Source organism: Tachyglossus aculeatus, chromosome 8 (genome assembly GCF_015852505.1).
Source record: "Tachyglossus aculeatus isolate mTacAcu1 chromosome 8, mTacAcu1.pri, whole genome shotgun sequence".
NCBI classification, from domain to species: Eukaryota; Metazoa; Chordata; class Mammalia; order Monotremata; family Tachyglossidae; genus Tachyglossus; species Tachyglossus aculeatus.
This window is the reverse complement of record NC_052073.1, coordinates 38,877,716-38,891,888: the sequence shown is the minus strand read 5'-3', so window position 1 is coordinate 38,891,888 and position 14,173 is coordinate 38,877,716. Positions and strand designations below refer to the sequence as shown.

General features: G+C 50.9%; 1 protein-coding gene across 1 annotated transcript in view; it reads right to left on the bottom strand.

Moving 5' to 3' along the window:
* The window catches only part of RBL1 (RB transcriptional corepressor like 1), an 82,249-nt gene that overhangs the window by 1,743 nt on the left and 66,333 nt on the right, over positions 1 to 14,173 (bottom strand). Inside the window, exons 20-21 of the mRNA XM_038750079.1 lie at positions 12,884 to 13,047; positions 12,415 to 12,585 (exon numbers count right to left, since the gene is read on the bottom strand). Coding sequence (XP_038606007.1) covers positions 12,415 to 12,585; positions 12,884 to 13,047 — 335 coding nt within the window. The remainder of the gene's footprint in view (positions 1 to 12,414; positions 12,586 to 12,883; positions 13,048 to 14,173) is intronic.

Sequence of the window (14,173 nt, the reverse complement as noted above, 5' to 3'; positions counted from 1 at the left end):
ATAACCATCGATAGATAAGCAGTATGGCATGGGGATAGAGCACGGGCCTGGGAGTCACAAGGTTAAGACTGTGAGCCCCGTGTGGGACAGGGCCTGGCAAGCGAGCGCTCCGTACATACCAGAGATCACTAGATAACCAGCGATAGATAAGCAGTATGGCATAGGGATAGAGCACGGGCCTGGCAAGTGAGTGCTCAGTACATACCAGAGATCACTAGATAACCATCGATAGATGATAAGCAGCATGGCATAGGGATAGAGCACGGGCTTGGGAGTCACAAGGTTAAGACTGTGAGCCCCGTGTGGGACAGGGCCTGGCAAGCAAGCGCTCAGTACCTACCAGAGATCAGTAGATAACCATCGATAGATAAGCAGTAGGGCATAGGGATAGAGCATGGGCCTGGCAAGTGAGCACTCAGTACATACCAGAGATCACTAGATAACCATCGATAGATAAGCAGTATGGCAGAGGGATAGAGCACAGGCCTGGCAAGCGAGCGCTCAGTACATAACAGAGATCAATAGATAAAGTAGTATGGCATAGGGATAGAGCATGGGCCTGGCAAGCGAGCGCTCAGTACATACCAGAGATCACTATATATAACCATCGATAGATAAGCAGTATGGCAGAGGGAGAGAGCACAGGCCTGGCAAGCGAGCGCTCAGTACATACCAGAGATCACCAGATAACCATTGATGGATAAGCAGTATGGCATAGGGATAGAGCATGGGCCTGAGAGTCACAAGGTTAAGACTGTGAGCCCCGTTTGGGACAGGGCCTGGCAAGCGAGCGCTTAGTACATACCAGAGATCACTAGATAACTATCGATAGATAAGCAGTACGGCACAGGGATAGAGCACGGGCCTGGCAAGTGAGCGCTCAGTACATAACAGAGACCACTATTTAACCACCGATAGAAAAGCAGTATGGCATAGGGATAGAGCACGGGCCTGGGAGTCATAAGATTAAGACTGTGAGCACCGTGTGGGACAGGGCCTGGCAAGCAAGCAGTCAGTATATACTAGAGATCACTAGATAACCACCGATAGATAAGCAATAGGGCATAGGGATAGAGCACGGGCATGGCAAGTGAGTGCTCAGTACATACCAGACATCACTAGATAACCATCAATACATAAGCTGTATGGCATAGGGATAGAGCACGGGCCTGGGAGTCACAAGGTTAAGACTGTGAGCCCCGTGTGGGACAGGGCCTCGTAAGCGAGCGCTCAGTACATACCAGAGATCACTACATAACCATTGAAAGATAAGCAGTATGCCATAGGGATAGAGCACGGGCCTGGAAAGCGAGCGCTCAGTACATACCAGAGATCAATAGATAACCATCGATAGATGAGCAGTACGGCATAGGGATAGAGCACGGGCCTGGCAAGTGAGCGCTCAGTACATACCAGAGATCACTAGATAACCATAGGTAGGTAAGCAGTACAGCATAGGGATAGAGCACGGGCCTGTCAAGCGAGCGCTCACTACATACCAGAGATCACTAGATAAACATTGATAGATAAGCAGTATGCCATAGGGATAGAGCACGGGCCTGGGAGTCACAAGGTTAAGACTGCGAGCCCCGTGTGGAACAGGGCCTGGCAAGCGAGCGCTCAGTACATACCAGATATCACTAGATTACCATCGATAGATAAGCAGTATGGCATAGGGATAGAGCACGGGCCTGGGAGTCACAAGGTTAAGACTGTGAGCCCCGAGTGGAACAGGGGCTGGCAAGCAAGCACTCAGTACATACCAGAGATCACTAGATAACCATCGATAGATAAGCAGTATGGCATAGGGATAGAGCACGGGCCTGGCAAGCGAGCGTTCAGTACATACCAGAGATCATTACATAACCATCGATAGATAAGCAGTATGGCATAGGGATAGAGCACGCGCCTGGCAAGCGAGCGCTCAGTACATACCAGAGACCACTAGATAACCATCGATAGATAAGCAGTATGGCAAAAGGATAGAGCACGGGACTGGCAAGCGAGCCCTCAGTACATACCAGAGATCACTAGATAAACATTGATAGATAAGCAGTATGCCATAGGGATAGAGCACGGGCCTGGCAAGTGAGTGCTCAGTACATACCAGAGACCGATATATAACCATCGATAGATAAGCAGTATGGCATAGGGATAGAGCACGGGCCTGGGAATCACAAGGTTAAGACTGTGAGCCCCGTGTGCTACAGGGCCTGGCAAGCGAGCACTTAGTACAAACCAGAGATCACTAGATAACTATCAATAGATAAGCAGTAGGGCATAGGGATAGAGCACGGGCCCGGCGAGCGAGCGATAAGTACATACCAGAGACCACAAGATAACCATTGACAGATAAGCAGTATGGCGTAGGGATAGAGCACGGGCCTGGGAGTCACAAGTTTAAGACTGTGAGCCCCGTGTGGGACAGGGCCTGGCAAGTGAACGCTCAGTACATACTAGAGATCACTAGATAACCATCGACAGATAAGCAGTAGGGCACAGGGATGGAGCACGGGCCAGGGAGTCACAATGTTAAACTGTGAGCCCCGTGTGGGACAGGGCCTGGCAAGCGAGCGCTCAGTACATACCAGAGATCACTAGAGAGCCATCGATAGATAAGCAGTATGGCATAAGGATAGAGCACGGACCTGGCAAGCGAGCGCTCAGTACATACCAGAGATCACTAGATAACCATTGATAGATAAGCAGTATGGCATAGGGATAGAGCACGGGCCTGGCAAGCGAGCGCTCAGTACATACCGGAGATCAATAGATAACCATTGATAGATACACAGTATGGCATAGGGATAGAGCACGGGCCTGGGAGTCACAAGGTTAAGGCTGTGAGCCCCGTGTGGGACAGGGCCGGCAAGCGAGCGCTCAGTACATACCAGAGATCACTAGATAACCATCGATAGATAAGCAGTATGGCATAGGGATAGAGCACAGGCCTGGGAGTCACAAGGTTATGGCTGTGAGCCCCGTGTGGGGCAGGGCCTGGCAAACGAGTGCTCAGTACATACCAGAGATCACTAGATAACCATCGATAGATAAGCAGTATGGCATAGGGATAGAGCACGGGCCTGGGAGTCACAAGTTTAAGACTGTGAGCCTCGTGTGGCACAGGGCCTGGCAAGCGAGCGCTCAGTACAAGCCAGAGATAACTAGATAACCATCGATAGATATGCAGTATGGCAGAGGGATAGATCACGGGCCTGGCAAGCGAGCGCTCAGTGCATACCAGAGATCACTAGATAACCATCGATAGATAAGCAGTATGGCATAGGGATAGAGAATGGGTCTGGCAAGCGAGCGCTCAGTACATACCAGAGATCACTAGATAACCATCGATAGATAAGCAGTATCGCATAAGGATAGAGCACGGGCCTGGCAAGCGAGTGCTCAGTACATACCAGATATCACTAGATAACCATTGATAGATAGGCAGTATGGCAAAGGGATAGAGAACGGGCCTGGCAAGCGAGCGCTCAGTACATACCAGAGATCAATAGATAACCATCGATAGATACGCAGTATGGCATAGGGATAGAGCACGGGCCTGGGAGTCACAAGGTTAAGGCTGTGAGCACCGTGTGGGACAGGGCCTGGCAAGAGAGCGCTCAGTACATACCAGAGATCACTAGATAACCATCGATAGATAAGCAGTATGGCATAGGGATAGAGCACGGGCCTGGCAAGTGAGTGCTCAGTACATACCAGAGATCATTAGATAACCATCGATAGGTAAGCAGTATGGCATAGCGATAGAGCACGGGCCTGGGAGTCACAAGGTGAAGACTGTGAGCCCCGTGTGGGACAGGGCCTGGCAAGCAAGCGCTCAGTACATACCAGAGATAACTAGATAACCATCGATAGATTAGCAGTATGGCATATGGATAGAGCATGGGCCTGGCAAGCGAGCGCTCAGTACATACCAGAGATCACTAGATAACCATTGACAGATAAGCAGTATGGCAAAGGGATAGAGCACGGGCCTGGCAAGTGAGTGCTCAGTACATATCAGAGATCACTAGATAACCATTGATAGATGATAAGCAGTATGGCATACGGATAGAGCACGGGCCTGGCAAGCGAGCGCTCAGTACATACCAGAGATCACTAGATAACCATCGACAGATGATAAGTAGTATGGCATAGGGATAGAGCACGGGCCTGGGAGTCACAAGGCAAAGACTGTGAGCCCCGTGTGGGACAGGGCCTGGCAAGCAAGCGCTCAGTACATACCAGAGATCACTAGATAACCACCGATAGATAAGCAGTATGGCATAGGGATAGAGCACGGGCCTGGCAAGTGAGTGCTCAGTACATATCAGAGATCACTAGATAACCATTGATAGATGATAAGCAGTATGGCATACGGATAGAGCACGGGCCTGGCAAGCGAGTGCTTAGTACATACCAGAGATCACTAGATAACCATCGACAGATGATAAGCAGTATGGCATAGGGATAGAGTACGGGCCTGGGAGTCACAAGGCTAAGACTGTGAGCCCCGTGTGGGACAGGGCCTGGCAAGAGAGCGCTCAGTACATACCAGAGATCACTAGATCACCATCGATAGAGAAGCAGCATAGCATAGGGATAGAGCATGGGCCTGGCAAGCGAGCGCTCAGTACATACCAGAGATCACTACATAACCATCAATAGATAAGCAGTATGGCATAGGGATAGAGCACGGGCCTGGGAGTTACAAGGCTAAGACTGTGAGCCCCGTGTGGGACAGGGCCTGGCAAGCGAGCACTCAGTACATACAAGAGATCACTAGATAACCATCGACAGATAAGCAGTATGGCATAGGGATAGAGCACGGGCCTGGCAAGCGAGCGCTCAGTACATACCAGAGATCACTAGGTAACCATTGATAGATGATAAGCAGTATGGCATAGGGATAGAGCACGGGCCTGGGAGTCACAAGGTTAAGACTGTGAGCCCCGTGTGGGACAGGGGCTGGCAAGCGAGCGATCGGTACATACCAGAGATCACTAGATAACCATCGATAGATAAGCAGTATGGCATAGGGATAGAGCACGGGCGTGGCAAGAGAGCGCTCAGTACATACCAGAGATCACTAGATAACCATCGATAGATAAGCAGTATGGCATAGGGATAGAGCACGGGCCTGGGAGTCACAAGGTTAAGACTGTGAGCCCCGTGTGGGACAGGGCCTGGCAAGCGAGCGCTCAGTACATACCAGAGATAACTAGATAACCATCGATAGATTATAAGCAGTATGGCATAGGGATAGAGCACGGGCCTGGGAGTCACAAGGCTAGGACTGTGAGCCCAGTGTGGGACAGGGCCTGGCAAGCGAGCGCTCAGTACATACTAGATAACCATCGATAGATAAGCAGTATGGCATAGGGATAGAGCACGGGCCTGGCAAGTTTGTGCTTAGTACATACTTGAGATCACTAGATAACCATCAATAGATAAGCAGTATGGCAAAGGGATAGAGCACGGGCCTGGGAGTCACAAGGTTAAGACTGTGAGCCCCGTGTGGGACAGGGCCTGGCAAACGAGTGCTCAGTACATACCAGAGATCACTAGATAACCATCGATAGATAAGCAGTATGGCATAGGGATAGAGCATGGGCCTGGCAAGCGAGCGCTCAGTACATACCAGAGATCACTAGATAACCACTGACAGTTAAGCACTATGGCAAAGGGATAGAGCACGGGCCTGGCAAGTGAGTGCTCAGTACATATCAGAGATCACTAGATAACCATCGATAGATGATAAGTAGTATGGCATAGGGATAGAGCACGGGCCTGGGAGTCACAAGGCAAAGACTGTGAGCCCCGTGTGGGACAGGGCCTGGCAAGCGAGCGCTCAGTACATACCAGAGATCACTAGATAACCATCGATAGATAAGCAGTATCGCATAAGGATAGAGCACGGGCCTGGCAAGCGAGCGCTCAGTGCATACCAGAGATCACTAAACATTGAGAGATAAGCAGTATGGCATAGGGATAGAGCACGGGCCTGGGAGTCACAAGGTTAAGATTGTGAGCCCCGTGTGGGACAGGGACAGGCAATCCAACGCTCAGTACATACCAAAGATCACTAGATAACCATCGATAGATAAGCAGTATGGCATAGGTACAAAGGAAGGGCCTTGGAGTCACAAGGTTAAGACTGTGAATCGCGTGTGGGACAGGGCCTGGCAAGCAAGCGCTCCGTACATACCAGAGATCACTAGATAACCATGGATAGATAAGCAGTATGGCATAGGGATAGAGCACGGGTCTGGCAAGTGAGTGCTCAATACATACCAGAGATCACTAGATAACCATCGATACATAAGCAGTATGGCATAGGGACAGAGCACAGGCCTGGGAGTCACAATGTAAAGACTGTGAGCCCCGTGTGGGACAGGGCCTGGCAAGCGAGCGCTCAGTACCTACCAGAGATCACAAGATAACCATCGATAGATAAGCAGTATGGCATAGGCATAGAGCACGGGCCTGGCAAGCGAGCGCTCAGTACATACCAGAGATCACAAGATAAACATCGATGGATAAGCAGTATGGCATAGGGATGGAGCATGGGCCTGGCAAGTGAGCGCTCAGTACATACCAGGGATCACTAGATATAGCCATCGATAGATAAGCAGTACGGCATAGGGATAGAGCACGAGCCTGACAAGTGAGCGCTCAGTACATACCAGAGATCACTAGATAACCATCGATACATAAGCAGTATGGCATAGGGATGGAGCACGGGCCTGGGAGTCACAAGGTTAAGACTGTGAGCCCCGTGTGGGACAGGGCCTGGCAAGCGAGCGCTCAGTACATACCAGAGATAACTAGATAACCATCGATAGATTATAAGCAGTATGGCATAGGGATAGAGCACGGGCCTGGGAGTCACAAGGCTAGGACTGTGAGCCCAGTGTGGGACAGGGCCTGGCAAGCGAGCGCTCAGTACATACTAGATAACCATCTATAGATAAGCAGTATGGCATAGGGATAGAGCACGGGCCTGGCAAGTTTGTGCTTAGTACATACTTGAGATCACTAGATAACCATCAATAGATAAGCAGTATGGCAAAGGGATAGAGCACGGGCCTGGGAGTCACAAGGTTAAGACTGTGAGCCCCGTGTGGGACAGGGCCTGGCAAACGAGTGCTCAGTACATACCAGAGATCACTAGATAACCATCGATAGATAAGCAGTATGGCATAGGGATAGAGCATGGGCCTGGCAAGCGAGCGCTCAGTACATACCAGAGATCACTAGATAACCACTGACAGATAAGCACTATGGCAAAGGGATAGAGCACGGGCCTGGCAAGTGAGTGCTCAGTACATATCAGAGATCACTAGATAACCATTGATAGATGATAAGCAGTATGGCATACGGATAGAGCACGGACCTGGCAAGCGAGCGCTCAGTACATACCAGAGATCACTAGATAACCATCGATAGATGATAAGTAGTATGGCATAGGGATAGAGCACGGGCCTGGGAGTCACAAGGCAAAGACTGTGAGCCCCGTGTGGGACAGGGCCTGGCAAGCGAGCGCTCAGTACATACCAGAGATCACTAGATAACCATCGATAGATAAGCAGTATCGCATAAGGATAGAGCACGGGCCTGGCAAGCGAGCGCTCAGTGCATACCAGAGATCACTAAACATTGAGAGATAAGCAGTATGGCATAGGGATAGAGCACGGGCCTGGGAGTCACAAGGTTAAGACTGTGAGCCCCGTGTGGGAAAGGGACAGGCAATCCAACGCTCAGTATATACCAAAGATCACTAGATAACCATCGATAGATAAGCAGTATGGCATAGGTACAAAGGAAGGGCCTTGGAGTCACAAGGTTAAGACTGTGAATCCCGTGTGGGACAGGGCCTGGCAAGCAAGCGCTCCGTACATACCAGAGATCACTAGATAACCATCGATAGATAAGCAGTATGGCATAGGCATAGAGCACGGGCCTGGCAAGCGAGCTCTCAGTACATACCAGAGATCACAAGATAAACATCGATGGATAAGCAGTATGGCATAGGGATGGAGCATGGGCCTGGCAAGTGAGCGCTCAGTACATACCAGGGATCACTAGATATAGCCATCGATAGATAAGCAGTACGGCATAGGGATAGAGCACGAGCCTGACAAGTGAGCGCTCAGTACATACCAGAGATCACTAGATAACCATCGATACATAAGCAGTATGGCATAGGGATGGAGCACGGGCCTGGGAGTCACAAGGTTAAGACTGTGAGCCCCGTGTGGGACAGGGCCAGGCAAGCGGGCGCTCAGTACATACCACAGATCACTAGATAACCATCGATAGATAAGCAGTATGGCACAGGGACAGAGCACGGGCCTAGCAAGCAAGCGCTCAGTACATACCAGAGATCACTAGATAACCATCGATAGATAAGCAGTATGACAAAGGGTTAGAGCACGGGCCAGGGAGTCTCAAGGTTAAGACTGTGAGCCCCGTGTGGGACAGGGCCTGGCAAGCGATCGCTCAGTAAATAACAGAGATCACTAGATAACCATCGATAGATAAGCAGTATGGCATAGGGATAGAGCACGGGCCTGGCAAGCGAGCGTTCAGTACATACCAGCGGTCACTAGATAACCATCGATAGATAAGCAGTATGGCATAGGGATAGAGCACGCGCCTGGCAAGCGAGCGCTCAGTACATACCAGAGACCACTAGATAACCATCGATAGATAAGCAGTATGGCATAGGGATAGAGCACGGGACTGGCAAGCGAGCCCTCAGTACAAACCAGAGATCACTAGATAAACATTGATAGATAAGCAGTATGCCATAGGGATAGAGCACGGGCCTGGCAAGTGAGTGCTCAGTACATACCAGAGATCAATATATAACCATCGATAGATAAGCAGTATGGCATAGGGATAGAGCACGGGCCAGGCAAGCGAGTGCTCAGTACATATCAGAGATCACTAGATAACCATCGATAGATGATAAGCAGTATGGCATAGGGATAGAGCACGGGCCTGGGAGTCACAAGGTTAAGACTGTGAGCCCCGTGTGGGACAGGGCCTGGCAAGCGAGCACTCAGTACATACCAGAGAGCACTAGATAACCATCGATAGATAAGCACTATGGGAGAGGGATAGAGCACGGGCCTGGCAAGCGAGCACTCAATATATACCAGAGATCACTAGATAACCATTGATAGATAAGCAGTATGGCATAGGGATAGAGCATGGGCCTGGCAAGTTTGTGCTTAGTACATACTTGAGATCACTAGATAAGCATCGATAGATAAGCAGTATGGCAAAGGGTTAGAGCACGGGCCTGGGAGTCACAAGGTTAAGACTGTGAGCCCCGTGTGGGACAGGGCCTGGCAAGCGAGCGCTCAGTACATACCAGAGATCACTAGATATCCATGGATAGATAAGCAGTATGGCATAGGTATAGAGCACGGGGCCGGCAAGTGAGTGCTCAGTACATAGCAGAGATCACTAGATAACCATCGATAGATGATAAGCAGTATGGCATAGGGATAGAGCACGGGCCTGGGAGTCACAAGGTTAAGACTGTGAGCCCCGTGTGCGACAGGGCCTGGCAGGCGAGCGCTCAGTACATTCCAGATATCACTACATAACCATCGATTGATAAGCACTATGGCATAGGGATAGAGCACGAGCCTGGCAAGCGAGCGCTCAGTACATACCAGAGATCACTAGATAACCATCGATAGATAAGCAGTGTGGCATAGGGATAGAGCACAGGCCTGGAGTCACAAGGTTAAGACTGTGAGCCTCGTGTGGCACAGGGCCTGGCAAGCGAGCGCTCAGTACAAGCCAGAGATAACTAGATAACCATCGATAGATAAGCAGTATGCCATAGGGATAGAGCACGGGCCTGGGAGTCACAAGGTTAAGATTGTGAGCCCCGTGTGGGACAGGGCCTGGAAAGCGAGCGCTCAGTGCATATCAGAGATCAATAGATAATAATCGATAGATAAGCAGTATGGCATAGGGATAGAGCATGGGCCTGGCAAGTGAGCGCTCAGTATATACCAGAGATCACTAGATAAAACCATCGATAGATAAGCAGTATGGCATAGGGATAGAGCACGGGCCTGGCAGGCGAGCGTTCAGTACATACCAGAGATCACTAGATAACTACCGACAGATAAGCAGCATGGCATAGGGACAGAGCACGGGCCTGGGAGTCACAAGGGTAAGACTGTGAGCACCGTGTGGGACAGCGCCTGGTAAGCGAGCGCTCGGTACATACCAGAGATCACTAGATAACCATCGATAGATAAGCAGTATGGCATAGGGATAGAGCACGGGCCTGGCAAGCGAGCGCTCAGTACATACCAGACATCACTAGATAACCATCGATAGATAAGCAATATGGCATAGGGATAGATCACGGGCCTGGCAAGCGGGCGTTCAGTACATACCAGAGATCACTAGATAACCATCAATAGATAAGCAGTGTGGCAGAGGGATAGAACATGGGCCTAGAAAGCGAGCGCTCAGTACATACCAGAGATCACTAGATAACCATCGATAGATAAGCAGTATGGCATAGGGATAGAGAACGGGCCTGGCAAGCGAGCGCTCAGTACATACCAGAGATCACTACATAACCATCGATAGATAAGCAGTATCGCATAAGGATAGAGCACGGGCCTGGCAAGCGAGCGCTCAGTACATACCAGAGATCACTAGATAACCATTGATAGATAAGCAGTATGGCATAGGGATAGAGCATGGGCCTGGCAAGCGAGCGCTCAGTACATACCAGAGATCACTAGATAACCATCGAAAGATAAGCAGTATGGCATAGGGATAGAGCACGGGCCTGGGAGTCACAAGGTTATGGCTGTGAGCCCCATGTTGTACAGGGCCTGGCAAGAGAGCGCTCAGTACATACCAGAGGTCACTAGATAACCATCGATAGATAAGCAGTATGGCATAGGGATAGAGCACGGGCCTGGGAGTCACATCGTTAGGACTGTGAGCCCCGTATGGGACATGGCCTGGCAAGCGAGCGCTCAGTACATACCAGAGATCACTAGATAACCATCGATAGATAAGCAGTATGGCATAGGGATAGAGCACGGGCCTGGCAAGCGAGCGCTTAGTACATACCAGAAATCACTAGATCACCATTGATAGATAAGCAGTATGGCATAGGGATAGAGCACGGGCCTGGGAGTCACAAGGTTAAGACTGTAAGCCCTGTGAGGGACAGGGCCTTGCAAGCGTGCGCTCAGTACATACCAGAGATCACTAGATCACCATCGATAGATAAGCAGTATGGCATAGGGATAGAGCACAGGCCTGGCAAGCGAGCACTCAGTACTTATCAGAGATCACTAGATAACCATCGATAGATGATAAGCAGTATGGCAGAGGGATAGAGAACGGGCCTGGGAGTCACAAGGTTAAGACTGTGAGCCCGTGTGGGACAGGGCCTGGCACGCGAGCGCTCAGTACATACCAGAGACCACTAGATAACTATCGATAGATAAGCAGTATGGCATAGGGATAGAGCAAGGGACTGGGAATCACAAGGTTAAGACTGTGAGTCCCGTGTGGGACAGGGCCTGGCAAGCGAGTGCTCAGTACATACCAGAGATCACTAGATAACCATCGATAGATAAGCAGTATGGCATAGGGATAGAGCACGGGCCTGGCAAGAGAGCGCTCAGTACATACCAGAGATCACTAGATAACCATCGATAGATGATAAGCAGTATGGCATAGGGATAGAGCACGGGCCTGGCAAGCGAGCGCTCAGTACATACCAGAGATCACTAGATAACCATCGACAGACATATAGAGACGGTCCCTACCCAACAGTGTGACCTTGGGCAAGTCACTTAACTTTGAGCCTCAGTTACCTCATCTGTAAAAATGGGGATTAAGACTGTGAGCCCCACGTGCGACAACTTGATCACCTCGTATCCCCCCCCAGCGCTTAGAAGAGTGCTTTGAATGTAGTAAGCGCTTAATAAATGCCATCATTATTATGATTATTACTAAGCGCTTGGGAAGTACAGCTGGGCGACATATAGAGAGAGTCCCTACCCAACAGTGTGACCTTGAGCAAGTCACTTAACTTCTCTGAGCCTCAGTTACCTCATCTGTAAAAATGGGGATGAAGACTGTGAGCCCCACGTGGGACAACTTGATCACCTTGTATCCCCCCCAGCGCTTAGAACAGTGCTTTGCACATAGTAAGCGCTTAACAAATGCCATCATTATTATTATTATTGGAACTCGGGTCCCCCGTGGGCAGCGGGGACTCTTGACTGTCACGAAGGAAGCCCCCACCCCGGCCCCGGGAGCACAGCAGGAACACCGAGGGGGTCTGGCCGCCCACAATGGGAACCCCGAAGGGCATCCGCCGTCAGGCCCTGGGGTGGGCGCCCCTACCTTGGAAGGGCTCTTCTGGAACTGGTACAACAGGGCGGTCCTGGGGGTGAGGCAGGCCCTGCTCTTGTGGGGGGACACATACACCGAGTGATGCTGGGAAACCCGCCGCGGGGACACTGGCTGAGCCTGCTGCTTCGCCGTCGGGAAGGGCGACAGCGGCGGGGCTTCCACCTGTCGGAGAATCCCGCTTAGGAGGGGCTCACCCGCCCCCGGAGACCCCCTGCCCCCCGGCAGCCCCCTGGGCCGAAACCAGCCCCGCTCATTGCTCTCCTCGCCCTCGCCCGACCCAGCGACGGTAGGACGGAAACAATCTCCCCGCCGACACGAGGTTCAGCGCCCGGCGGAACAACAGGCGGGATCCGACCACCCCTGGAAGCGCCCGGTCGTGGCCGGCTTTCCCACTCGCTCCCCCCGGCCCCAAACCCGGCCTGCTTTCAACTGGTGCCGTTCCGGGAGGGGACTCGCGTACGGTGGGATCCTGCGGCAACACATTGTACTTCAGGGCGAAGGATTTCGCTCTCTTGACGTAGACGGCGTTGTAAAACTGGATTATGTCCCCTCTCTCCTCCTTTCCCGGCGGCGTGGGAGAACCCAGGGCTTCGCCCATGGCTGGGGTGCTCTGGAACTCTGTTTCTGTTTAAAAGGAAGGAGATATCTCCATCCCCCCCGCCTTACCTCCTCCCCTTCCCCACAGCACGTGTATATATGTATATATGTTTGTACGGATTTATTACTCTATTTTATTTCTACATATCTATTCTATTTATTTTATTTTAATATGTTTGGTTTTGTTCTCTGTCTCCCCCTTCTAGACTGTGAGCCCACTGTTGGGTAGGGACCGTCTCTAGATGTTGCCAGCTTGGACTTCCCAAGCGCTTAGTACTGTGCTCTGCACACAGTAAGCGCTCAATACATACGACTGAATGAATGAATGAATGAATGAGCAAAGCACTAAGTGAAGCGGCATGGCTCAGTGGAAAGAGCCCAGACTTTGGAGTCAGAGGTCATGGGTTCAAATTCCAGCTCCGCCAATTGTCAGCTGTGGGACTTTGGGCAAGTCACTTCACTTCTCTGGGCCTCAGTTCCCTCATCTGGAAAATGGGGATGAAGACTGTGAGCCCCATGTGAGACAACCTGATCACCTTGTAACCTCCCCAGAGCTTAGAACACTGCTTTGCCCATAGTAAGCACTTAATAAATGCCATTATTATTATTATTATTATTCTACCCCACTTTCCAACATGCTTATGTGTCCCTTATCCTAAAAAGAAAAACCCTCCCTGGACCCCATCTCCCTCCTATCATTTCTGTTCAGACTTACCAAGCTATTTATACCCATTTCCACTTCCTCTCCTCCAGACTTTTTCTCCGTCCCCTTCAATCTGGCTTCCGCCCTCTTCATTCCATGGAAACAGCCCTCGTTAAGGTAATTAATGACCTTCTTCTCAGCAGATTTCATGGCCTCTCCTCTACCCTAATCCTCTCAGACCTCTCAGCTGCCTTATAAACTGTCAACCAGCTGCTTCTCCTGGAAACTTTATCCAGCCTTGGCTTCCCTGACTCTGTCCTCTCTTGGTTTTCCTCCGATCTCGCTTACCGCTCCTTCTCAGTCTCTGTTGCTGGCTCCTCCTCTGCCTCCCACCCTCTGACAACGGGGAGACCCTCAAGGTTCAGTTCGGGGTCCCCTTCTTGTCTCCCTCCACACCTTGTAGAACTCACTCGCTCCCACGGATTCAACTGCCACCACTCTACAGGTGAT